The sequence below is a fragment of the Narcine bancroftii genome, chromosome 1, assembly GCF_036971445.1.
Source record: "Narcine bancroftii isolate sNarBan1 chromosome 1, sNarBan1.hap1, whole genome shotgun sequence".
NCBI classification, from domain to species: Eukaryota; Metazoa; Chordata; class Chondrichthyes; order Torpediniformes; family Narcinidae; genus Narcine; species Narcine bancroftii.
This window is the reverse complement of record NC_091469.1, coordinates 25,541,154-25,567,071: the sequence shown is the minus strand read 5'-3', so window position 1 is coordinate 25,567,071 and position 25,918 is coordinate 25,541,154. Positions and strand designations below refer to the sequence as shown.

The window sequence follows — 25,918 nt, the reverse complement described above, 5'->3', positions numbered from 1 at the left end:
TGCAGCAAGCAAGAATTACATTGCATTTGTACATTGTACTTTTGTATATAACAAACTTCATTCATTCATTTAATCATCTCTGAGACACAACTTCTAAATTAAAAAAATAAAACTTGGCAATAAGCCATGGGAATTAACTGCAAGCTAAGCAAAGAGGCAAGTTTTAAGAAGCATATAGGCAAGTGAATAATTTAATACTTACAATTTCATGAAACTGCAAACAACTCACCTAAGAACAGAAACTTCTGAAAAATATCCTGAAAAATTAGTAAACAGAATTTCAATAACATGCAAATGCACAAAAACAGGGGTTTTCAACTTTGTTTTGAAATAGGTCCATGAAATATTTACCAGTATAGTATCCTCTGGGTACACCTCAAACGGAGAACTTGGGACACTGGTATTGATCAGAACAGCATCAAAATCCTTTCCCACCTCAAAGTTTCCTGTCAGTTTATCAAGGCCCAAAGCTGCAGAAAGCAAAGTTGTCTTTGATAATGCCTTTGACTAATTTATAAAAGGGAGCAGAGTTTTGTGGGGAGACTGGAGAAGGCAGGGATGTTATCCCGATAGCAATGTCAGAGGATTGTTCAAATTCATGAAAGGTTTACACAGAGACATTGCTTCCAACAGATGCAGGGTGGTAAACCTGCAGGTTCAGGTATAAGGAGATTGTCCAAAGAACCTTACAAATAAGATGCATATAGTATGGAAGCAGGTACTTCAGCCCATCAAATCTGAACTGACCATCAAACAACCATTCACACAAAAACCACACATTCTCCCCGCATGCCCATCAACTACCCCTCCCCCCCTCCACACCAGATTCTACCTACCAGTCATCTGCATTCCAGAGGCAATTTACAGTGGTAAATTAACCTACCAACCTGCACATCTGGTTTGTGAGAGGAATCTGGAACTTGGGAGTAACTTCACATAGACACAGGAAGAAATTGCAAGCCTCACATGAAGGTCAGGATAGAGCTCTGGAGCTGTAAGGTGACAGCTCCACTGCCCCAATCAGGATTAAATGTCTTTTTGATGCATCAAGTATTTATGATCAGGACGGTAGAAAAAGATGCAATAGACACTTTTCAAAGAGAACTGGATAAATATTGGATGGTGGAAATATTACACGAATATGGGGTAAAGCTGCAAGAGTGGGACCAAATGGGTTGCTCTACCAGAGCTGGCACAAGCTTGTTGGACTGAGTGGCCTCCCGCCTCTTCTATCTACTCTGATTCCCTAATGATAGCAACATGGTCATAAAGGATGGTGAAGAAGGCGACCAGCGCACTTGCCTTCATCAGGCAGTACAGGTATTGGGATGTCACATTACAAATGTACAAAAGTTACAAGTCCGCATGCTAGTTAAAAGTCTAACTGCTATATGGGTCACCCAGCTATAGAAAAGAAATCATTAAGCTGGAAAAGTTGCACAAAAGATTCACAAGAATGTAACTGGGATGGACAGGCTTGAAATATAAGGAAAGACTGGATAGGCTGGAACTTTTCTCCCTGGACCTTAGGAGGCTGATGGGGAACCTAATGGAGGTTTATAAAATCATAAGGGGCCAGAGATAAGTAAATAGTGATTGACTATCCCAGAGGAGGAGATTCTAAAATTAAACAGCATTAATTTAAGGTGAGAGGGGAAAGATTTAAAAGGGACATGAGGGACACCTTTTTTCACACAGATAGTGGTGGGTATATGGAATGAATTGTCAGAGGAAATGGTAGAGGCACAGATAAAGATGGGAAAGGTTTAAAGGGATCTGGACTGAACAATGGCAAACTAGACCAGCACAGGTAGACAACTTGGTCAGCATGACTCTCAGTTCTTGACCCATAGGTATAGTTGGTCACGCACCCATCAGGTTCTATTTAAACCTGTTTTAGGTTTCTGCCTTCATCAACTTTCTTCAGCATTGAGGAAAGGACCTGAATGAGCAATCAAAGAGCATTATGACAAGGGTTGGGACCAGGAGAGAGAGACGGGCTGAGATTTATAGACGATAAAACGAGTATGATATCAGAATGACATGTAGGATCTACCATATTCAGGAAAGGCCCAACAAGCTGTGGATCTTTACTCGGCCCAAATTTGACCTGATGGAGGAGGTTAAACTGAGCAAGTCATGCCCATCCTCAAAATCACATTATAAATTCAGTCAAATTACAAAATAAGGATTGTAAACATTTTCTCACCTTTACTGCCACCAAGAGTTGCAAGTCTAAATGCTTCCTTGTATGAAAGCCTCTCATAACCTGGACTGCTTATGCTCAAAGAATTGGACACGTCAACCGCTTTCCGCACAGCATCAAGCATTGATGGGGAGTAACCACCTGAAACATCTAAAACAGAGCTTTGTGACATTTCATCATTGCACATCAGAGTGGCTGTCAGGAAGATAACTTTAATGTTCAGGATGGGTACAGAGAGGCTGTGCATTTCTCCTTGTTGGCAAGGGACTTCTCAAACTGCAAGACACTTCTGTGTGTCATTCTAGTGGGCAGAGTTTGCAAAGGAATCATGTTCCCTGTTCCTCGTGTGGAAACAGACTAAGATTCCAATCAGAAATTTTCCAAGTTAACCCATGCATGCCCTTTTGTGGTCTAGTACACCAGGCTTACTGGTGAATTCAGTAAGCTCAGGTGTTTCTGATGGACGGGAATATGAACTTTTGTCCACGTGACCTTCAATGGTTCATGAAGGTTGGGTGGACTGCAGGATGTCCCCCACCACCACCCAATGAAATCCTCACTGTCAAGTCTTTGTTTAATCTACATACTTTTTCACGATTTCTTACTGGTGCTACAAATGAAGATGTGGGAACTGTAGTCCTCCTTCTGTCAGCCATGGATCATCATAATGGTTACCTTATTTGGAGTCAGATGATTGTGTACTTTAATTTGACCCTGAGCCCTTGGCATACAATTCTTGGCCGACACTGGTCAAGTTCTCAGGGAGAACAGAAGTACTGACGCAGTTATGAAGCATTGAAAATGCCCTCCCCTCATGATTCCCTCGTTCATTCATCCTTTCCCATGAATTGCTCCCTCAGTACCTACCACTCTGACCGCAAGAAATGCGGCGTTTTCACACATACCACCAAACAGTCCCTCCAAGTGAAGCAACGCTTTGCCCACTGACCATCTTCTATCTGAAATCACCACACCCATGTCTGACTCCCATCTTTCACTCGACCTCTGGAATCCTGGTTTTGCACTTTCGCTCTGGAGAGCATAGTACATTTGTGTTATAAATTTGGACATATTCCCCATCCAGACGGTTCATTCTGTTTCACTAATTTCAGATGGGGTCAATGTTGGTGGTGGTCTACCATTCAATATAATCATGGCTAATCTCATTGTAACTTTAATTCTGCACTTTAGTTTTGTGGTGCACTGTTAGCCAGAATCAGACACACACAAAGTAAGACTATACAACAGGCTTTAATCCACAAAGACTTCCACAGAGCCAGGCTGGCTGTGGCTGCAGCAACTCTGAGTGAGGCCTCGGGAGGCTGGCTCAGGTTTGTATCCCGGAGGGTGATTGACACCCAACTGGGTGGGGCTTGATCTATTCAAGCCGACTGATTGACAGCCGGCCAGGTGTTGTCTTGTCCCCTTACACTCCTGCAGGTACAGAGGTTGCCCCCTGCAGTAGGCTGGTGGTGTACCACCACAAGTTTACCCTCAATAACCTTTTGCTTCTGGCTCGTCAGGAATCTACCCACCCCTTTCTTAAAAATATTCAAAGATCCTTCTTCCATAACTATTTGAAGGATTCCAAGAACATTTAGTCTTTTTAGATAAAATGTTTATTATAGATTAATGGAGTTATACACCATGGAAACAGGCCCTTCAGCCCATCTCATCCAATCCTGACCAAGATGCCTATCTAGACATTCTATTTGGCTGCATTTGGCCCAAATCCTTCTAAACATTTGACATCCATGTACATGTTGAAATGTCTTTTAAATGCCATTGAACCTGCCTCTGCCTGCTCGTTCCATACACTCACCACCCTCTGGGTAGGAAAACCTGTCCCTTAGATACTATTTGTCTTTCACTGCTCACCTTTAATCTACACTTTCTAGTTTTTGACTCTCCTACCCTGGGTAGAAGACTGACTATCAAATGTAACCATGCCCCTCCTAATTTTATGAACCTCTATAAGATCATTTCATTCTTTGCAATCTCAGCCCATCCACTGTCTTATCACCCAAGCCTTCCATTCCACACAAGTCTTTCTGTACCCTGTCTTTGCCGGGTCAATCCTCTCCATGTCCTCTCAGTTTCAATCAAGTCCCTCTCTTCCTTGCAACTTGGTGAAAGTATTCACAGAGCTATTGGCTAGGGAATTCTCAGATTTAGACTCAACAATGAATTGGACGCAGCAAAATGTAACTACACCCAGCAAAATGATGCAACCACATCCCTCACAGGAAGTCCCAGTGTGGTTTGCAGTCAATTAAACAATTTCAAAGTACTATTAATTATTGAAATGAAAGAAATGAGTCAACAAGGAAAACAGAATGCATATCCTCTATCCAAAACAGTAACCACTTCACTGACCTGTTCCCAGTCCTACGTTTACTTTGTGATTCAGAGCATTTCTCACGTCCATTAAGCCACTGCACAATCTGAAGGTTGAAAGAGAGAATACATGCTCAGTGTCTGCCCTCAGTGTTCAACCGTCACACAGACGTCAATACCGAGGAGCGTAACTAACACCTCCTCATTGACATCATCAGGCTCTGCTGGAGCCATGGAATAATACTATGCACAAGCTTTCACAATCCCATTTATCAATATGAAGGCAAATCCTCCTCTGACTGGCAGCGTCTCTTTTCATCGGTTCTCTCAGCTCCTTGGTCCCTCATACCCTGGATGCCAGTCCCTACCCCTGCTGTGTGTGTGTTAAAGTGAAGTTAGTCACTTAGTATCCCATCGGGGAATTTAGGAGGAAGTTTCTTATCCATTAGAGTGGAACTGGGAGTGGCTGAAGTGAAAGGCAGGCAGATTTAAGTAGATGTGGGATAAATATGAGCGATCAAGGAATATATGGTTTGCCAATTTGAATTAAGCAAGGGTATAGAGGGATTTGTGTGGAGCATTGGCATAGACTAATGGAGCTGCATGGCCTGTTTCAATTCGGCACCATTATACATTTCTTGCTAAAATATATACTTTTATCAGAGACGCAAAATGGTTTAAAATATTCAGGTGTCAAGCTCGGGATCAATCACATAACCTTTTATGTTTTTATTCTTGGACTACAAGTTGTACTAATATATGGGCTGACTTGCAAAATAAATTTTTCATTGCATCTTAGTACGCAATAAATAATTCAACTCCTAGAGTTGGCATGCAAGTTGGGAATCCACAGGAACATCTGTCAGAGCTGTTGCCTAGACAGAGAGTGCCTGAGACTCCCACAGACCAGCCAGACACCACGTTAGGGGCAAGCAGAATCCAACCACGAGATTGCATAATGCCTATACATCTGTTTACCTTTCAAAGATTCATGTAGTTCAGAAACAGGGCCTTTGGTCCATTGAGGCTATGCTGATCATGAAGCACAGATCGTACACTAATCCCATTTTATTGTCCTCCCATATTCCATTAACCTAACCCAAATCCATTTACACACAAGGGATAATTAGTAGAGGCTAATTAACTCACCAACCTGCCCAACTTTGGGATGAAAAAGGAAACCAGACCACTAGGAAGAAGCCCACACAGTCACGAAGAGAACATGCAAACTCCACACAGACAGCACCCAAATCAGGATTGAACCCAGCTGTGCCACTATACTGCCCAACAACTAATGTTATCTGAATGGTTGTTGAATGTTGGGAGAACTACATCTCAGTGCTGTAGAGGGCTTTCAATTCAATGCTTTATCTGGAAGAAGACACCTCCGGCAATGTAGCAAGTCTTCAGAATGGTGCAGAATTGTTGGTCAGGACTTTTAAGATCCAGTGTCTGGAGGCAATTCTCCAAGTATGAATGAATTCTTGTTGTGTTCACTTATTGGATACTTACGATATATTAGAATTTGGACAGTGTGCAATGCTTGCTCCTTTTCTCTTGAAGAGTTTAAGCTCCTCGTCGGAGAGGTAAACTCCATGAGCCATGATAGTCTGTGGAAAGACACTGTAATTGATGACAAACTAATGAGCAAAGGAGCCTTTAAAATATCTAGAGACAGTGAGAGAAATCCAGAAAGAAGATAAGAGGCAAAAGATGGAGAGACAGATGTAAGAATGGAACTAGAATCTGGAGTAGGCTTCGCTGCTTCTACTGCATCCGTCACCTTTCAATAATCTCAAGTACTGTATACTCAAGTTCTCGGCTTCATTGTAATCATCAAAAAAACTCTTATGCTCCCTTGACAAGATAATTGCAAAAACACTATATTTTCTGCAAATACATTTCTTTTCATCTCCACCCTGAATGGCAAACCTGCTATTTTGAGTCAGTGGCCCCCATTCTAAATACCCCTTATAGGGGAAGCATCATCCCTACATTTAGCCAGTCAACCACTGTAAATCTTCTGTATTCAATGGGACCATCTCTTGTTCTTCTCAACTCAAGAGTGCAAACCTTATCTGCTTAAGTTTCTCATCAGCAAACAATCTGCCCAGCCTTTATTGCACTCTCTCCATTTTAAAGGATGTACTTAGGTGAGGAAGTATTTCAAGTGCTGTCATACTGGGGATTTTACAATTGAAAAAACAGAGATAACAAAGGTCCCTCTGAACACCAGCATCTTTTAATTTCTTGCGAATTAAAACTTACTTCACTTTTTCTATGTTTTCCACCAAAGTGGTTGATCTCACAATTTTCCTCTTTATATTCCTCTTGCCATGTCCTTGCACATGCACTTGTCCTATCTCTGGTCACCTGAAATTTGTCTGTATCCTCCTCACTACCTACACTGCTTTGCATCATTTCTGGACTTGGTCATCTAGCTCTCGGTTCCCTCATCACCAATCTCTCTGGTCAGGGCTGGTGCTAGGAATTGTGGGGCCCAATTAGAAAATTGATAGCGGGACCTCTACAAAAGTCGAAATTGATGTTTTATATTTCGTGTAGTATGCCAGTCTTAGCCAAAAAGCATTAAATGCTTGATATACTAAATATTGAAAGACAATATGAAAGTTTTAATTTTATAATACAAGTTAAGACAATTACAGACATACTGTTTATGCACAGGCCTTTTAGAAACAGACTTTTCTGGCTTTTGTATTTGCAAAATCTTTCAAAATAATTTCAAAGTCATTTGTTTTAGTAATGTCATTTTCTATAAATAGCATCGCCAAATTGTTTAGTCTCTCTTGTGAAATTGTTGACCGTAAGTATGTTTTAATCAGTTTTAGTTTTGAAAAAATTCTTTCACCCGATGCGACTGTTAAGGGCATTGTTAAGTAAATCCTCAAAGCAATAAAAACATCAGGAAATGCTGTGAATCGATTGTTTACTACCAGGTATTCAAACAGAGCTTGAGGCTTAACGACACTGAAGGGAAGAAAAGTTTTCAGAACCATCCACATCTTTAGTTGTTTCAGTAACTATCCCTCCATCAGTGCTCTGATTTAGTATGGTGTCAGTTAAAGCTGCTTCAAGGTCTGCTGTGTGTTTCCTCATTTCTGCCTTTTGTGAGCTCTGAAAGTTATTTAAAAATCCAAATAATTTTACATGGCTTTTAAGCTGTTTAAATCTAGACTCTAAAGATTGAATAGCTTTGTCTAGCACTAAGCTGAAGCACTGAACTCTGTAAGCTTGATCTTTTCCCTCATATGAAAACATTCTCTTCCTTCTACGTAGTTTTTTTTTTCCCTTGAAATTGTCTAAAGTCCAATGGTAATTCAACAGCTTCAGCCAATTCATTTGCGCCTATTAGGACATCATTAAAACTGCCCTCTCTATAAATTCTTAGCCATGATAATAGTTTTTCAAATGACTCCATGCCTTCATCAATGTCCTTTGTTTCACCTTGTAGTTCCTTACTTACATAGTTAACTTTAAAAAATATCAAAGAAACTAAAAATTTGTAGTCTTTTAGCTGGTTTGCTAAATATTCAGCTTCTGTTATCTCTGATATTTCCACAAGTGCATCATATACTTCTCCAACCTGAGAACAAATAGCTTCAACACTATCAATCCGACACTCCCAACTTGTGTTGCTCAAGGGTTTCACTGATAACCCAGGTACATGTTTGTTAAAAACTGCCCACCTCTTAGTTGATGCTGAGAACAATATGTAGATCCTTTGCAAGATCCCAAAAAATGTTATAGCATCTGGACAACACTTGGCTACATCTCCGAGTAAAAGGTTATAATTGTGACATGTACAGTGTACAAAGAAAGCTCTTGAATTATCCTTCAACAGTCGTGCTTGTACTCCAGATGTGTGACCTTTCATGTTGCTACCGTTGTCATAGCCTTGGCCTCAAATGTCTTTCACCTCTAAATTGAGCTCACCTCAGTATGTTTAATAATGTTTTTATATAAATCTACTCCTGTGCTACTTTCAACCTGCATAAACTTTATGAAATGTTCATAACACCTGAAGGAGCCAAGTTACCATCAGACACATATGCGATCGTTAGAGACATTTGCTCTTGGTGACTCATATCAGGTGTGCAGTCTAAAATTATGGCGTAGTACTTAGCTGCTTTTACGCGTTTCAGTATCTCGTTCAAAATAGCTGTAGCCATAATGTCTAGTAGTTCATTCTGAGTATCTTTTCCTAAAGAGTGATTATGAATTTCGTGGGTTTTGACTTTTCACAAATGTTCTTCAAGAACAGGGTCAAACTTTCCAAACAGCTCCACAAGACCTAAAAAGTTTCCACTGTGTACACTCTCATTACCAACTTTTTCCTCTGTTCTTCTAATTGCTAGATTTCTCTCAGCAAGTAACTGCGCTATTGCTATTAGCCTTTTGAATACTTGCTCCCAGTGCTTTGCATGTTCATTGATGATTATTTCAAGTTCTTTGTCAATTGTCTGTCCACTACAAAGTCTTTGGTTTAATTCCCAGAAACTCCATGTGGCTTCCAAATGGTTCTTAGAATTTTCATGCTTACACAACCTTGTATGAAGATTAGACCATTTGTTGAATCCACTTGTTGATAATGCCCTGGTTGTGTTCTTACTAAAAAGTTTACAATAAAAGCAATAAATTCTATCAGCAGACTGAGAGTATATAATCCAAGGTCCTTCAACACACTCCCCATTTGGAAGTTTCCTTACAGTGAAACTTTGAAAAAAATCAATCCCTTTTCATTTCGTGGAAAGTTGTTCACAGGAATAGGAGGATCTTTCATTGCTAAATAATCTTTTACATTTTGATTTATGTATGCTGGCCAGTTGGTTGGGTCATCATAAATGTTAATTACAACTGTACTCATGGATGATCCATCATTGCGTGATGTTTGGGCTTGGTCTTTTTCGGCTATAAGTGGACTTTACGCTTTGGCACTGTCTTCTGGTGTATTGAGATCATCTTCAATTTGATTCACAACTGCGTCATCCTTTTCTAACTTGTTATCAATTTCATCATTGTATTCATCAACTGTAATTGGACTCAAGGCTGTATTGTCATTTTCTGAATTGTTTTTGTTTCCTTCATCCTCAATACATGGGCGCTTCAAAGATGGAGTGACAAGGAATTTTCTGATAGCACCTCTATGATTTTCATTTTCATCTCCCTTAGCCTTGGCCAGTGCTCGTTTCTGGTTGCGCCCTTTGTCTCTATCTCTGCTTGTGCTTGCCATGTAAAATGACATATAAATTTTAAGCTGCTAATTCTCTGGGCTATATTTTTAAGGTAAAAAAGGTAAAAAGTATATTTTAAAATGTTTAGACTTAAAATTACACAAAAAAAACTTGACGTTAGCAATTTGTTATAAGATTGGACTCAACATCCAACAGTGGAACAATGTTGTCAATGTCGTTGGTTCAATGTAAGAAACCAACATCTATCCCACGTCATTTTGCTCATTAGCTTTACGTTGTTCCAACATCAGCTGCTGACCTTGGAATAATGCACCCAACTCTCAACTTGTGAATGCCACAGAACAGCAAAACAAGCGACCAATTCTGGATTTGTTGAATGACAACAACTTCGAATAAGGTAAGAATTGCCTTTTTTTTTAGTAACAATTAGGTTAGTTAGTTAAGGTTACATTCCAGAATGGGGGGACACACTTTAATTTTGCCATTTTGTTTAGCTGATTTTCTAGTCAAATGTCTAGCACTAGTTTGTCGCTAGATATTTGGCTAGAAAATCGGTGGAAAAACTGATGCGTGTAATGGATGAAATTCGCCCCCGAAGAAAACAATTCCCACATGGTCAAGCTAAACTGCACCCGTTCCAAATCACCAAAAACATTAAATAGGCTATATTAAGCCCTGGCAGAGCAATAGCATAGTTAGTAACAGTAGCCTAGTATTATTTTGATACTAAATCAAACCACTGCAAAATTATTAAACAATGACAGGGGCAGCCTTGCTAAGAATATCTGGATCTTGTAAATATGAATAACCCCGAGATGTAAGGTACATGCCCCTATAGCTGAATAATCTTGTAAACCAGCTCGTAAAGATATAGCCTATAACCCCCACAGCGACCTAGCCCAGTAAACATCAACTTATTCATCTTTACAAGACCCGAATATCTGAACCAATTCCATCTACAATTGCTAACATTGTTCGAAATTCTACATTTAGGGCCTAGGCTATTTACGTTCAGGCTAACTGCTTAAGCCTAGGCTATGGGCTAGGCCCTATGCTAGCATGAAGCTATCTCAATCTTATATTAAAGTACATTCTCTTATTGATTAACCTATAGTCTGTTTGGATCTTGATAATAATAAGAGATGGTTCATCAGCTCCGGAATACATCTATCTTACTGGGTGAAATGAATACGAAACATGAAATTTTTGGCTAGGGAGACAAAGGAGGCCTATATAGCCAATAGTTTAATCGAAGACATATTTCCTAAAAATATTTCACTGAGATAATACGATCAATTAAGGGCAATAACTTCACGAGTTCACTGACAAATCCCTCAGTTTATAAGGCCTATAGTATTATTATTTTTTTACCAGTTTAAACAAAGTCCGTCACAGAGTTCTCTGCTCAAGGCCTGGGCTCAAACACGTGCGCAGGACCCTCTTGAGGCGCGGGGCCCAATTTGATCAAAATAGGCAGATAGGGCTGAATAGCTTCCTTTGATCTGTGTCATTCTTTGATGCAAACAACGGAGTACAGTACCAACTGATCCATTCAAATGGTCCAGCATACTCCTAGGCTCGATAACATGTAGGCAGCCACCCACATTCTGGGTGAGACTAAACAAACAAGGATAGATTTGTGGTATGGGGTGATTATTGGGGATTTTCTTTTTGGTGATTCTGTTTGAGGGATGAATATCATCTTAAAGGCATCAGGGCAAAATTTTTAAAAAAAATTTTGCTAAATAGCATTGTGGGTTCAGTTCATCCACAAGAGGACAATTCAGGTCAGCACTCCCTCAATAATGTGGTTGGTTCTGGGCTCTGGATTTCGACGTGAATCTGCTACCCATGGAGTTTGCTGCATGAGCCCCATCCCCATTGAGTACAGCTGACATTTGGTGAACACAGTGCCTTGGAACACTCCAACTAAACAGTCTTGTTTCTCACTTCTTGTCAGAGATTTGAGCTGGAAGGAAGGACCACAGATATTTTTTTTGAAGGTGAGGGAGACAAGGACAGTGAGAATTAGATATTATAATCATTGAAAAGCAAAAGTCTGCATGGAGTACTTACCTTATCATTCAGAAGGTTGTGGGTATCATAAACATCAGTATAATTCTTGCATTTGGGAAATATTTTCTTCACAGCATCAATTTCAGCCTGAGACTCACTGATGTGACTCTATTTATAAAAGAGTAACAGCTCTCATTGTAGCAGTTGTGTTTGAGCTTAATGTAGCTAATAGGTAAGTATACATATTAAAAAAACCCACAAGTGCTGGAAATTTGAAACAAGATGAGAAGACACAGGCAGTCCCTACATTAAGTAAAGGTTCTGTTGCTAAGAACTGTCCGTAAGTTGATTCCTCTTTTGTCAGGAACATCCGTTTTCCAGTTTTCAATAACGTATTACTCCATACACACTTGCTACAATTCTGTAATTTAACTGAATATATACCCTAGTGCTACACTAATTACACTAATAATTAAATATAGTGTAACCAGTAATTATGATTTCCACAAAAACATCTTATTATACTTTTACTTTCTTGAGAAATGCTTTTTAAAATATCCAATTGAATTTTGATTGTCGGATATCCTGGCTTTGCCTGTACAAGAAACATAAAACTGGTTAGAGGCATTGCTGAAGGAGAAACAGTGATAAATAACATCAGATCTGGGCATGAGAGGGATAGCACAAAGGAAATATCCCTGATGGAATGAGGTTAGGGTTGCCTTGGGGGGGGGGGGGTGCAGCTAAGCTATTGATAAAATTATCTGGTTGATAGTTTAAATAGAAAAACCTGCAGGTTTTGGAAACTAGGTTTAAAACTTGAAACCTCTGGGGATTTGCTGTTCTCTATCAGCTGAATGGGGGGCTCCCTTAACTGGGGTGGGGGGGGGGGGGGGTGGGTGACGGGTGTCTTGTGCTCTGACATTTGAAGGAGCAGGTCCATGTCCAGGAAAGTTTCCTCAGACACATGGAAAATTCTCTACCTGTACGCTGGAAATACAACAGGTTGCATTTAAATAAAGTAGCTTGGGCATTACCAATCAAAACTCTCATTGAACCACACAAGATGCTCAAAGCCTTGGTTCAGGGATAGGTTTTAAATTACATCTTCAGAAAATGAATGGATTTAGGGAAGTAATTGCAGAGCTTGCATCTTGATAAATTAATACAAGGTTCCCTGGGGCAGGGAGATTAAACTCTGTGATGTTAAAGAGGCCAAATTTGAATACGCTCAGAGATCAGAGGCTTTTAGTACTGGGAGAGACCATGAGGGAATCATAAACAAGAGTGAGAATATTAAAGCTGATATCTTGCATGACCAGGAGACAATGGAGATAAACTAGCAAAGAGATGGTGCACAAGTTAGAACAAGAGCAACTGAGGTTCAGGTAACCACAAGCTATAGGAAACCAGTCAAGAGCATATTAGAATGGACCTGTCCAGAGGTTAAAAAAAAAGAACAAGTATGAAGATTTCAGCTGCAGGCGAGCTGAATTGAGGGTGGAGTCATTTGCAATTCTTAAGACACAATAAACTTTGAAATAGAAATTAATGGGAAGAGCAGCTGAACTGGACGCAGTGTGGGAGATGGTTTCATTGTACACCTTTCCTCTGTCCTCTGTAATAACAAGGGCCTCCCAGTGGCCAACCATTTTATTTCCACAAAGGACCTCAGGGTTGTAGGTGATGTCATGTGTGTACTCTGATAATAAATTTGAACTTTGAACCATTCCCATACCCACATGTCTATCTCACATGACCGGTCCTCAAAATTACATTACAAATTCAGCCAAATTTTGCCTGATAGAAAATCCTGGAGGCTTTGAGAAGGAGAAGCTTAGGAGACAACCTTAAAGAGAAGGTGACCATTGCAGTGACCAACAAGTGGCTAAGTGGCTGAGGACCAACAGGCTGCTGGCCACTGGAGGCTGGCTTGTGGGAACCAGGATTCAGGACTGGGATTTGTGAGGGTCCTGAGGGCAGGAAGGGCTCCTGAAGGGCCTTGGGCACTAAAAACACCCACTCACTTTGGTAGTTTGGATCTGGGAGCTTGGGTTAGTCAATGGATCAAACGGGAGGCCATACAGCTGCAGAGGCTGTCAGAGCGCTGGAGTCAAATCCAAAGGCATCTGGTGTCTCTGAAGGGTCTCATTTGCGTCTCTTTCTCTCATCATTGAGGGCACGAGCTGAGGTTAGTGGCACAACTTTGTGGCACATCTTTGTGGCACATCTTTGTGGCACATCTTTGTGGCACATCTTTGTGTACCTTTATGGCAGGCAAAAGTTGATGATATTTATACATTATTACATTTCATATGTTAGTACATGACAATAAAGGATTCTTGTAAAAGCAGTCAGTTAGGGTGGTGGAAACAGTTAATAGTAGGGAATTGGACAAATGTCAGCAAAGCAACAGTATCATACCTGAATATTCAAGTTGTTGGTACTTGCAAATGATCCCAGTTGTTTCATTAACTCTGAAGTACAGGAGATGACAAATCGAGGAGTCACAATAGGTCTCACCAGAGGATACTGAAAAAAAAAAAATCAATGAATTCCTCACGATCACATCAGGCAGCCATGTTAGTGACACGTTTTCCTCAATGCTATCACAGCTAGTAGCCCGGGTTCAAATACTGTCAGGAGTTTATACATTTTCCCGGTCACCTGTGTGGATTTTCTCTGGGTGCTAACATTTTTTAAAATAATAATTAAAATTAAAAAGAATCAAATCGATCTCTTTGAAGTGTGACAGAGAACATAGAAATATTTTTGGGAGATAAATTGGGAAAGGTTAAAGTAGGTTACATACAAACACTTTAAAACAGATCTTATTTGAAATACTGGGGACTTCATGTCCACAGTGACTTTACAGAAACTTTGAAGAATGCCTATGGAGAGTTCATAAGTAGATGTTAATTGGACTGATGTTGTGGAGTAAATGGACTATTGACTTTAAAGAGGAGACAGTGGCTTCACACGCCTTTTTTGCAGGAGCTTTTGAAGAGTGCTCAGAGATGTCACTGATGGGTTCTTGTTTACCTAAAAGCCACAGATGAACGAGAAGACTGACTCCTAATGTTTGCTGAAGAGGGTCATATGGTTTTGCAAACAGTGAGAGTCAAACAGGCTGTCTCAGTCTCAGACGTGCGTGTGAGAGAGAGCGACAGCATGGTCAAGCAGCAGAAGTTGCTGGAACTGAAACAGAAGCTCCAGTATGGAAGATGGCCTAGTTGCAGCCCTCATGGTTCATGCAAGAGAAGAGGACTGGCTGTCTAATGTTTCACTTGGAATAAGTGAAACAGAAAGGAACTCTGTGATGACCTGAAAGAAAGGGGTCATCATCTGGAGAACTCTGATGGGACAAGTTTCGTCAGCAAGACACTGAGGTTACTGAGGGAAGTAGCTCAGTTGTGGATGTCCTGGAACAACACTTTTCTCTCTGAAAACCTACAAGAACCTTCCTGAGTGGTAACCATTTGCCTTTCGAGCACTAAAGCCCGATGAACTTCATACATGTTAAACTCTGTGCACAGTATAAGAATTGCCTGTAACCAGTGAACTTGGAGAAGTGAGATTGGACTGTGAACCAAATAGTTTTTCTGAACTTTACACACATGTGCACTTAGAATTAGAAGGGGGTTAAGTTAGGTAAAGTAAGTTAATAGTGATAAGTTAAAGTGTGATTCTGTTTTCATGTTTAAAGATAATTAAAAGCAACTTTTGTTTAAGTAACCATTTGTCTTGGTGAATATCTATTTCTGCTGGGTTTTGGGGTCCTCTGGGCTCGTAACATTTTATGGGGACTCGTAACAGAACAAAAACTGAAATGCTAGATATATTCTAATCAGGACAGAGAACATATATGGAATGAGAAACAGGCTTAAATGGAAGTGTGACAGATTATTTTTAATATTTTATTTTTGATTTTCAAAGACTCAAACAAATTTAAACAAACAACACAATCCCTTTCAACAATAGTCTATGACATATAGAGATTATTTTTTCCCCTATCCCTCTCCCCTCCCTCCCATACCTTAATGCAACAAAGAAGATTATACAAATTAAAAAAACAAAGAACCAAATATCGGTAAAGTCACAAACCCTTAAAGAAACTTGAGAAAAACCCAAAAAAACCTAACTTAAAGATAAGGAACAAAATAGAAGAGCACGCCATCTACGCCATGACCCACTTTATTGATCTCAATCATTTCACTACTGGCACAAATTATTGCATTCCTTTATTCCGAAGGAGTATAATTATATCTGTGTACCAATGTGCTGCAGTTAGGGTTGCCAAAGCCTAACAACTGTGTCATATTTCCTCCTTAAATTGTATGTGATTTTCTCTAGGGGAATACAACTCTGCATTTCCATATTCCATCTTTTTTTGGAAATTTTATTTATCACTTGTATCAATAACAATTACTCAATTATAGATAGTACACTACAGTAACATTCAATACAAAATGACACAAATTTTTTAATTTTTCTTCCCCCACCCCCTCCTTCCTATCCCCAAAACAAAAAGAAAACAAACGAAAGAGAAAAAAAACACCTAAATCTATACATTTATCACTAATCATATTCCAACCATAGTTATTTTATCTTCTAAATATTAATTGAGAGGAGTGGGTGATGTGAATGATGTGGATGGACTTTTACTAACAAAATCCATATATGGTTCCCAAATCTTATAAAAATTCCCAATCTGGTTCCTTAAACGATAAGTAATCCTTTCAATTTGTATCGAATTTTCCATTTCAATATTCCATATGTCCATCATTATAAAATTCGCTGTTTTCCATGTTACTGCCACACACTTTTTTGCTACCGCTATCACTATACTCAAAAATTTGTTTGATATTTATCCAACTTTAATTTTGTATCTACTTCATATACATCAGCAAGTAAAAATATTCTTGGGTCTTTTTATACTTTTATTTTCATAATTTGTTCTAGTCGTATGCTCGTTTTTCCAAAATTTTTCCACTTTTACACAGGACCAAACTGAATGCAAAAAAGTCCCTATTTCTTTATTGCATCAGAATAATGTGAATTAAGTCATTTAATTTATATGGAGTATAGTATAATTGATTTAAAAAATTATATTGTACCATTTGTTATCTAACATTAATTGTATTTGTCACACTGTCTTGACCATACTTCTTGAATTTGTATATTTGAGTTTTTTGCCCCCATCTTTGTTTAGCCTCATATAATTCTTTTCCCCCATAGCATCTTGTAATTTTATTTCTTAATATCTGTAATGAAATACTCAAATTGACTTTGTTCCGGAGGTCCTAAATTCACACCTAAATATGACTTAACTTGATAATATGAAAAAATTATATTTTTTTGGTACAGCGTATATCATATTTCTCTTTCGCTTGTTCATAAGTCATAAAGAAGGAACCTAAAAAACAAATCTTTTCTCCTCTGTATCCCTTTACTGTACCAAGTATCAAATAAAGAATTATTCAAAGTGGAAGGAATAAGTTGATTCCATTCCATACCTTCAATAAGTGCATTAAAATTTTCCCTTTTAATAATTCATTATTCCATTTATACAAAAAATACTCTGAATTAATTTCTCCTATTTTATTCATTTCAATCTGAACCCACGCTGTTTTTTCACCAATTTGATAACAAGAGGACAAGAATCTTAATTGAGCTGGTTTATAATAATTTTTAAAATTCAGTAATCTTAATCCTCGTTCAAATTTCCAAGTCAGTTTCCAAAGCTATTCTTGGCATTTTACCTCTCCAAATAAATTTCCTTACATTTTTATTTAATTCTGGACCAAAATTACCTGTGTGCCACCTTCCCCTACTTGGATAATGTCACAATCTGCGGCCATGATCTGCAAGATCATGACACCATCCTCCAGAGATTCCTCACAACAGCCAAACGCTTAAACCTTACCTACAACAGGGATAAATGTGTTTCCGCACTACCCACCTGGCCGATCCTTGGCTGTATTGTGGAGAATGGAGTTATTGGCTCCAACCCCGACCGCAAGTGCCCACTGCGAGAGCACCCCCTTCCCCACAGCCCCAACTCCTCCATGCAAACTCCCAATATGTTCTTTTCCTATTATGCCTAGAGAATGCCTAATTATGTGGACAAAGCCTGTCCCTTTATAAGTCCACATCCTTCCCCCCAACAAGAGTGGCCGGCCCGGGCAGCCTTCAGTCGGATAAGACATCGCTAAAGCTGCAACGTCTGTGGTGTATGAATCTCCCCCATTTCAGGTCGAGAGCGATGCGTCCAACCTCACCTTGAAACAGGCAGATTGACTAGTGGCTTTTTTCTCCCATATTCTCCAGGGCCCTGAAATCTGTCACTGCTCCATTGAGAAAGAGGCTCAGACAATAGTTGAGGCAAAGTAGCACTGGCCAGCAGATGTTTTACCCTGCTCACGGACCAACAGGCCATGGCATTCATGCTAACAACAGACTGCAGGGTAAGATGATGATAAAATTTTGAGGTGGAGGATTGAACTCTCCATCTATAACTATGATATCCTGTATTGGCCAAGGAAGTTCAATGAGCCCCCACATGCCCTGTCCCAAGGAACATGTGCTAATGCCCAGATAGACAGCCTCAAGACCCTCCACAATTACCTCTGCCACCACAGTGTCATGAGATTTTTTTACTTCATTAAGTCTTGTAACCTGCTGAACTCCATCAGGGAGGTCAGACACATGACCGGGGTCTGCCGGTTCTGTGCGGAGTGCAAAGAGCACTTCTACTAACCAGATAGGGTGCACCTAGTGAAAGTCACATGGTTTTTTGAATGCCGGAGTATGGATTTCAAGGGCCCCTTCCCTCGACCAACCGTAACGTGCATTTTCTCATGGACATCAATGAGGATTCGTGTTTCCCATCACCAGTCATCAGGGCACTGCATAATTTGTTCACTGTATTTAGGTACCGGTCATATATCCACTGTGATCGGGGGTCCTCGTTCATGAGCAACGAGCTGCACCAATACCGCTGGTCAGAGGTATCGCTACTAGCAGGAACACTAGTTATAACACCAGAGGAAACGGCCAGGTGGAGAGGGAGAACACCACCATATGGAAGGCCATCCTCCTTGCCCTTGAGTCTAGGGGGCTGCCAGTCCCTCACTGGCAGGAGGTCCAGAGATTCCCTACTGCCACCAATTTTTTCCTTCCCCAGGAAGTCCACGTTGGGAACCACCTTACCATCCTGGTTGACGTCCCCAGGGCCAGTCCTGCTATGGAAGCGTATGAGGGGCCATAAAACCAACCCACTGGTCAAAAGGGTCCAACTCCTCCATGCAAACTCCCAATATGTGTTCATGGCCTACCCGGATGGGCACAAGGAAACTGTCTCCATCCAGGACCTCGTACGTGCAGGGGCACCTGAGGAGCATACCCACTAAACAGCACTCTCCCCTCCCATAGACACACACTTCGTACCATGGGACCCTAGCCCTGTCCCAGTCACTCCGATTGAGTCACCACATCCCCTAGCAGGTTGGCACAGTGCTGGAGGTTCAGGATGAAACAACTGCCCCAACTACAGCAGTGCAACCAACTCTCCGCCAGTCACAATTGAAGACTAGACTTTTGTAAGACTTTGTGCCCCATGTCACCCCGCTGGCCAAAAGAAAAGGGGTAAATGTGGTAAACTCCTGTACACTCATTAATCTGGCTCCACCCCATCCTGTGACTGTACCTATGGCTCCTCCCACTTGATTCTGTATAAAGGCTCCGACACCATAACCCCTCCCCAAAAAACCTGGGTCACACCACAGGATGGCCTTCAAGTTTATTGTAAATCAATGGTTCTCAATCTTTTTCATTCCACTCACATGCTACCTTAAGTATTCCCTATGCCATCGGTACTCTGTGATTAGTAAGGGATTGCTTAAGGTGGTATGTGTGTGGGAAGGGAAGGGTAAGGATCACTGCTCTAGACCCAATTGTTACTGAAATATTTTGCTTGAGAAAAAGTAATTGGCCTATGGAGTTATGAAACCATACACATAACGAGTCAAGTACAATTAGAACAGTGGTTTTCATACTTTTTCTTTCCACCACATACCACCCACCTTAAGTAATCCCTTACTAATTACAGAGGACCTATGGCATAGGGAATACTTAAAGTGGTATTTGAGTAGAAAGAAAAAGGTTGAGAAACACTGGTGTAGACTATGCAAAAAAAAATTAAAATAAAAAGGAAACAGAAAGGAAAAAGATGAGCTAAAACAACTCGGATACATCTTACCTTTTTTTTAATATAATTTTTTATTTAATACTTCTCAGTGAACCATGTCAATAACAATATATACAAATATTCATCATTAAAATATACGGTGCCATTTTCTCCCCCCTTCCTCCCACCCTCCATAATGTAAAGCAAGAATAAAAAGAAAAAAAAAAGAATAATAAAAGAATAGAAAAGGAAAACAAAATCATGTCGTCCAAAATTCCATATTTAAGTATTTTCGCACTTGTAGCTTACCACTTTAAGAGATGGAGGTCTGAAATCAGCGGTTTCTAATATGCTCTATGTATGGTTCCCAAATTTGTTCAAGTATATTTGTACTTTAGATTGTAGGTAATTTTTTCTAATGGAATACACTTGTTCATTTCTATGTACTATTGTATTTTTCAAGTTGCCTCCATTTTCCAAGTTATCATCATGTACTTTTTTTCTGCTGCAAGTGCAATCATAATAAATCCTTTTTTTAACCCTATCTTTGTTTTTTATGTTGTTTAACAGGAAGGTTTTTGGGTCTTTTGGTATCTTATTTTTGAAATTCTATTTAATATTAAGTTTAAATCCTCCTAAAAAGTTTTCACTTTTGAACATGTCCAAATTATGTGAAATATTGTTTTAATTTCTTGTTTACAACGGAATCATCTGACGACATCGTTGGATTCCATTCTTTTAACTTTTGTGGTCTCACATATAATCTATATAGTCAATTGTATTGTATCATATGAAAATGAGTATTTATTGTATTACAGGTACACAATCCTTTATCCGGAACCCTTGGGGGACAGTGTGTTCCAAATTTTGGATTTATCCGGATTTCAGAACAAAAGCCAGCTGGCCCAGATTTAAGCCCACCTGAATCGAGCTGCCGTATCCACCCCCTTCCAGTCGCACTGGCGTATCTCTCCCCCTCGCCCACCCGAGTCACGCTGCCGTCTCTCTCCCCCCTGCCCACCCGAGTCGCACTGCTGTCTCTCTCCCCCCTTGCCCACCCGTAACGCTGCCATCTCTCTCCCTTTGCCTGCCCGCGTCATGCTGCTGTCTCTTCCGCCCGCCCGAGTCGCACTGTCGTCTCTCGCCCCCCTGGCTGCCCAAATCATGCTGCCTTCTCTCTTCTCCCCCACCCAACCTAATCGTGCTGCCATCTCTCTCTCTCCCTCCACTATACCAGCACCAGGAAGAAATGCCAGTTTTGGAGCTTTCTGGATTTTAGATGTCCAGATAAAGGATTGTGTACCTGTACTCATGGTTCCTGAGCATAATTCCTTCCATGTTTCATTCTTTATTCGTATTTTTAAATCTTTTTTCCCCAACCCTGTTTAGGTTTGTTCATTGCTTCATCATTTTCTTTGTATTGGAATTTTCTGTACATATTTATAATTTTTTTTATTATTGTAGAGTCTGCAATTAAGTATTCATAGCAGCTACTGTCAGGTAATCTTAAGGTAGTTCCCAATTTTTCTTTTTAAATAAGTTTTCAACTGATTGTATGAAAATATTGTACCATGTGATAATCCGTATTTGTCTTTTATCTGTTCAAGTGTTAATAAATTATTTCCCAAAAAGCAATCTTTTATTCTTTTAATTCCTTTTCTTGCCCATTCCTTAAAAAAATTAATTGTATAAGGAATTAATGAGTACATCTTACCTTCTGTTTGTCCAGTTCAGCAACAAATCTGTAAAGGAGAATAAAAATTCAATGCCCATATTGCATGTTGGTTTGACTCAAACAAAATGGTTTTCAAACTGCCCCCCTAAACTCACATACCATTTTAAGTAATCCCTATACCATCAGTTCTCTGTGATTAGTAAGGGATTGCTTAAGGTGGTATGTGAGTGGGAAGGGAAGGTTGAAAATCATTGCTCTAGACCCAATTGTTACTGAAATATTTTGCTTGAGAAAAATTATCATTTTGGCCCATTTCCTTTAGAGTTATGAAACCGTGCACATAACAAGTCAATTAGGTATGATTAAAACAGTGCTTTTCATACTATAAGCCAGAATTAACCAAATTTCTTTCTATCGGGGTCCTTTGGGGAACATCTAATCCACATTTAGATACAAGTTTAGAATTTCTATCATACATAATCCCATGTGAATGAAAGTTTACCAGAGTCCTAATCTCTAAATCCTGATGAAAGATCAATGGAAACTATTTCTCTCTTAACAGATGCTAACCTGCTGAACATTTCAAGCATTGCTTGTTTTTATTTCCTATATCTGGACATTCCCTATTCACACAACTGCGCTCTTTTTTCTTCCATTAATATGCCACCTAAAATTGACATTATCCAGGCACTTACTCAGCTGGTCTTCTATAGTTCACTGGTATTGCTCTTTGTAATTTTGAAGGTTTTGAGTTCAACTCCCACTCAGGAAATCTGAACGCATATATTGAAGCAAACATTACAGTGCCGAGGGACCATAAGAAACAGAAGGGCACATGGCTATTTGGCCTCTTTTGCTTGATCTGCCATTCAATAAGAGCATAGCTGACTTTGTATCTCAGCAGCATTTTCTTGCACTTACCTGATAATATCTAAGAATCTTGGACAATCTTAGAAATTGTGCCTCTATGGCCCTTATAGTTATTTCTAAAAATTCACCATCAAGCTTAATGTGCCTAATAATACTTACTTTTCTATTATCAAGTTAAGGCGTTTTTGACTGATAAAATAGGTCCGAACTTGATCCTACCAAGTTGAAGTGATTTGGAATTATTGATTCACACTGGTAATGTAAATAAATTTATTTCTGTAATGTATAATTTATTTCAAATGAAAGCCCCTAAAATAGGGATGCACAAGTCGAGATTGAGATGGGAAGCAGATCTAAATGGGCAAATAGATGAGAAAAACTGGACTGAACTATGTAAAGAGAATATGACAAAAATTATAAATGTTAGATATAGGCTGGTTCAATAGAATTTTTTTTGCATCAAGTATATTTGACTCCACAAAATTAAAAAGATTGAATCCTATATTATTGCATTTGTGCTTTAGGTTGGATCATTTTTGCATTCTACGTGGCAGTGTCCTTGGGTGGAAGTTGGAAATTTTTTGGAACGAATAAAAGGGGTCAAGTTCCCACAGGATCTGATGTTATTTTTGTTGGGCAATATCAAGGTTAATTTTAATTTAGGTCTTATAACTGAATTTGTAAGAATTGTTTTAGCAGTTTCTAGGAAGTGTATAGCAACAACTTGGAAATCAGATACAGACTTGAGGATGGAGAGATGGTGTGCAGAACTCTGTAGTTGCACTTAAGAAGATTACTTATAGTTTACAAAATAAATATTATGTATTTTGGAAAATATGGTGCCCATATTTGCAAAATGTGGGTATGAATGTTTAATAGACTCTCTGAAGACCTCACTTCTCTGTAACCTCTAATATTAGATTTTATGAGATATATATAAATAGTAAAAAGGACTGAAGAATGTCAAGGGAATAAACTATATATATTATACAGTTTATTCTCTTGACATTCTTCAGTCCTTTTTATATTTTCTTTCTTTTTATGGGGGTGGGAGGTGTTCTTTTATACCACTTGTATAATGTTCGAAAGCTTTTTTAAAAAAACTGTGGTTTAAAATTTGTAAATAAAATATTCCAAAAAAAAAAATCCACCATCCTCTGGGTGAAGGATTTTTTTAAATTTCTGTGGTGAATGATTGTCTCCTTAATTTAAGACTTTGCCTGCTGTTTTAAGACTCCCGATCAGGCAAATACCAATCTTACATCTCTCTAATCAAGCTCTGCAAGAATTTTGTATGTTTCACTGAGATTAATTCTTATTTTCTGAATTCAAGGGAGTGTAGACAGAGTCTGCTTAATCTCTCTTAAAATGACCAAAGCACTATTCCAGGTATCAACTTAGTGAATCTTTGATACACTGATCCTATCTCAAATACATCCTTCCATAGATGGAGATATTAACCCTTGGTGCAGCCTCACCAAGAACTGTGTATTTGGAGTATTTTCCCATGAATCAATCTGTGCGTGGAACCAAAGTATGAGAGCACCACTGTCGCTTATGTGCTGAGGTTTTATCACTCCAACCACTCTTAAATAGTGGGGAAACATCAGCCCACTTTCCACTGGCACCCTGTCCCAGGAATTTACTTGGACAGGGTCCAGTAGAAAGGAAACAATATCTGAACGCCGGCGTCAAATGATGCCATTTCACACCGGGGATTAACCCCTTTACCCCTACTCATATCCCCAGTGTTTGCTGACACCATCGTGTTGACAAAACCAGTGAAAAAGGGACAGTAGAAAGTCATCAGTTTCCAGTTGAAGGTAGAACACTGGGGATGAGTGTGTTTAGTGGAAAAGCCATTAGTGTCCCAGTTAAGGGTGGCCCAGTGGAAATGGCACAAAGGGCATCCTATCCCGGGACAATTAACTGGGATGCCAGTGGAAAAAGTGGCTATTGGCTCTCTTCTGCTGTGTTCTAGAAAAATAGAATTTGGGGAAATGGCAATCATCCATCATCTCTACATACACCTCCCTTGAAATCTTGGGATCCTGCTCCCCAGGGTCTGATTTATTTCATATTCAGTCCCATCAATTCCTCAATGCGTTTTTTAAAAAAATGAGTTTTAGCATGAGTGAGCTTTTCATTTTTCCTCAATTTTCACCTGTTCTGCAAAGACAAATGTCGAGTATTTAATTTTGCTGCAATTGTTTTTATTATTCAGTCTGATTTCCAATGTTTCAGCCTCAAAGGGACCTAATGTCAACTTTTGCTGGTTTTTCCTCACCATTCTATGATCAGCTTGGACTCTTGCCAGGAGATTGAACTGATATGATTTTTAAGTTAAGGAGTGTGTGGGGGGGTGGGGGGGGGGGGGGGGGAAATCAACTAAATGGCCTGCAATGCAGTGAGAATCAGCAATGAAAATCTTTAGTCTATGATGGTTGCTGCTTAGTTATTGAACATACAGGCAAGGTCTGGTTTGAAACTTGCAGTGCATGACAAGCCAGAAAGACTCAAAAACAGTGCATTACCTTTCTGTCTCCTTCACAGATTCATGTGTTGTTTCTTTGTACTCAGCAAAATTATCATTAATATCCATGCAAACTTTACCCACAAAAGCTCGCTGGCCAAATTTATCTGCATCAAAGAAAAATTTGTATTCATCAATTATTCAAAGTCGGTGGATGATACAAATGTCACTTTTTTGATACTGGAACTCAACTGAGTCACACCAGTGCAATGATGATCAGATTTTAGATTAGATTTCAGATTTATTGTCAGAGTACATACATGACATCACATACAACTCATATTTATGAAAGGGCCAGGCAGAATTGCCACTCACTGGTAATGTGCATACATTAGGTCATTAGTCACTCTCTCAAGATGGTTCAGAGTACAGACACAATTTCAGTTTAAACTGTTGTCTGAAAATCTGCCTCTCCAATAATCTAGCTAACGAGACTGAAGTGTCAGACTATATCTTTGTGCTCATCTACTTCACCATGGTTGCCAATTGATATGGCCTAGGTAGCAGGTCTCTCCTGGGCCGATGTCAATTCTGCAGAAATGGGAGCTCATATCAGAGTTGAGACCTCAGAGCAATGCTAAGGTATTATTGACTTGGAAATGTCGCATAAACTGAGGTTCTGTTTGTCCTCTCAAGTGGACACAAATGGCAGAGATCTCCTTGCTGTCCTCGTAAATAAATATCCCTCATCACTACAAATAGATTTTGTTGCAACTTGCTGGGGGCAAATTAATCATCATTTTGACCAAATTTAATGTCTACATTGCTGAAGTAGGCTATTTGGCTCATCCAGTATTTATTCATCCCTCAAGCTACTCATGCTCTTGCTCTTTTAAACCCACTAGTGCAACGCTATTCCCTTCTTCCTTGTGTGTTTGTC

At 39.5% G+C, this 25,918-nt stretch overlaps 1 protein-coding gene and 1 long non-coding RNA gene across 3 annotated transcripts in view; one reads left to right on the top strand and one right to left on the bottom strand.

The window, feature by feature from the left end:
* Positions 1 to 10,147, top strand: part of LOC138755979 (uncharacterized) — a 33,248-nt gene extending 23,101 nt beyond the window's left edge. The window contains exon 4 of the long non-coding RNA XR_011352679.1: positions 10,047 to 10,147. This is a non-coding gene — a long non-coding RNA (uncharacterized lncRNA). The remainder of the gene's footprint in view (positions 1 to 10,046) is intronic.
* gda (guanine deaminase) overlaps positions 1 to 25,918 on the bottom strand; it is a 73,416-nt gene that overhangs the window by 2,670 nt on the left and 44,828 nt on the right. For both annotated transcript variants that reach the window (XM_069922702.1, XM_069922703.1), the window contains 9 exons: positions 25,040 to 25,145; positions 21,675 to 21,702; positions 14,197 to 14,304; positions 11,833 to 11,940; positions 6,056 to 6,153; positions 4,583 to 4,650; positions 2,210 to 2,356; positions 352 to 470; positions 230 to 257 (listed from right to left, as the gene is read on the bottom strand). In XM_069922702.1, coding sequence (XP_069778803.1) covers positions 230 to 257; positions 352 to 470; positions 2,210 to 2,356; positions 4,583 to 4,650; positions 6,056 to 6,153; positions 11,833 to 11,940; positions 14,197 to 14,304; positions 21,675 to 21,702; positions 25,040 to 25,145 — 810 coding nt within the window. The remainder of the gene's footprint in view (positions 1 to 229; positions 258 to 351; positions 471 to 2,209; positions 2,357 to 4,582; positions 4,651 to 6,055; positions 6,154 to 11,832; positions 11,941 to 14,196; positions 14,305 to 21,674; positions 21,703 to 25,039; positions 25,146 to 25,918) is intronic.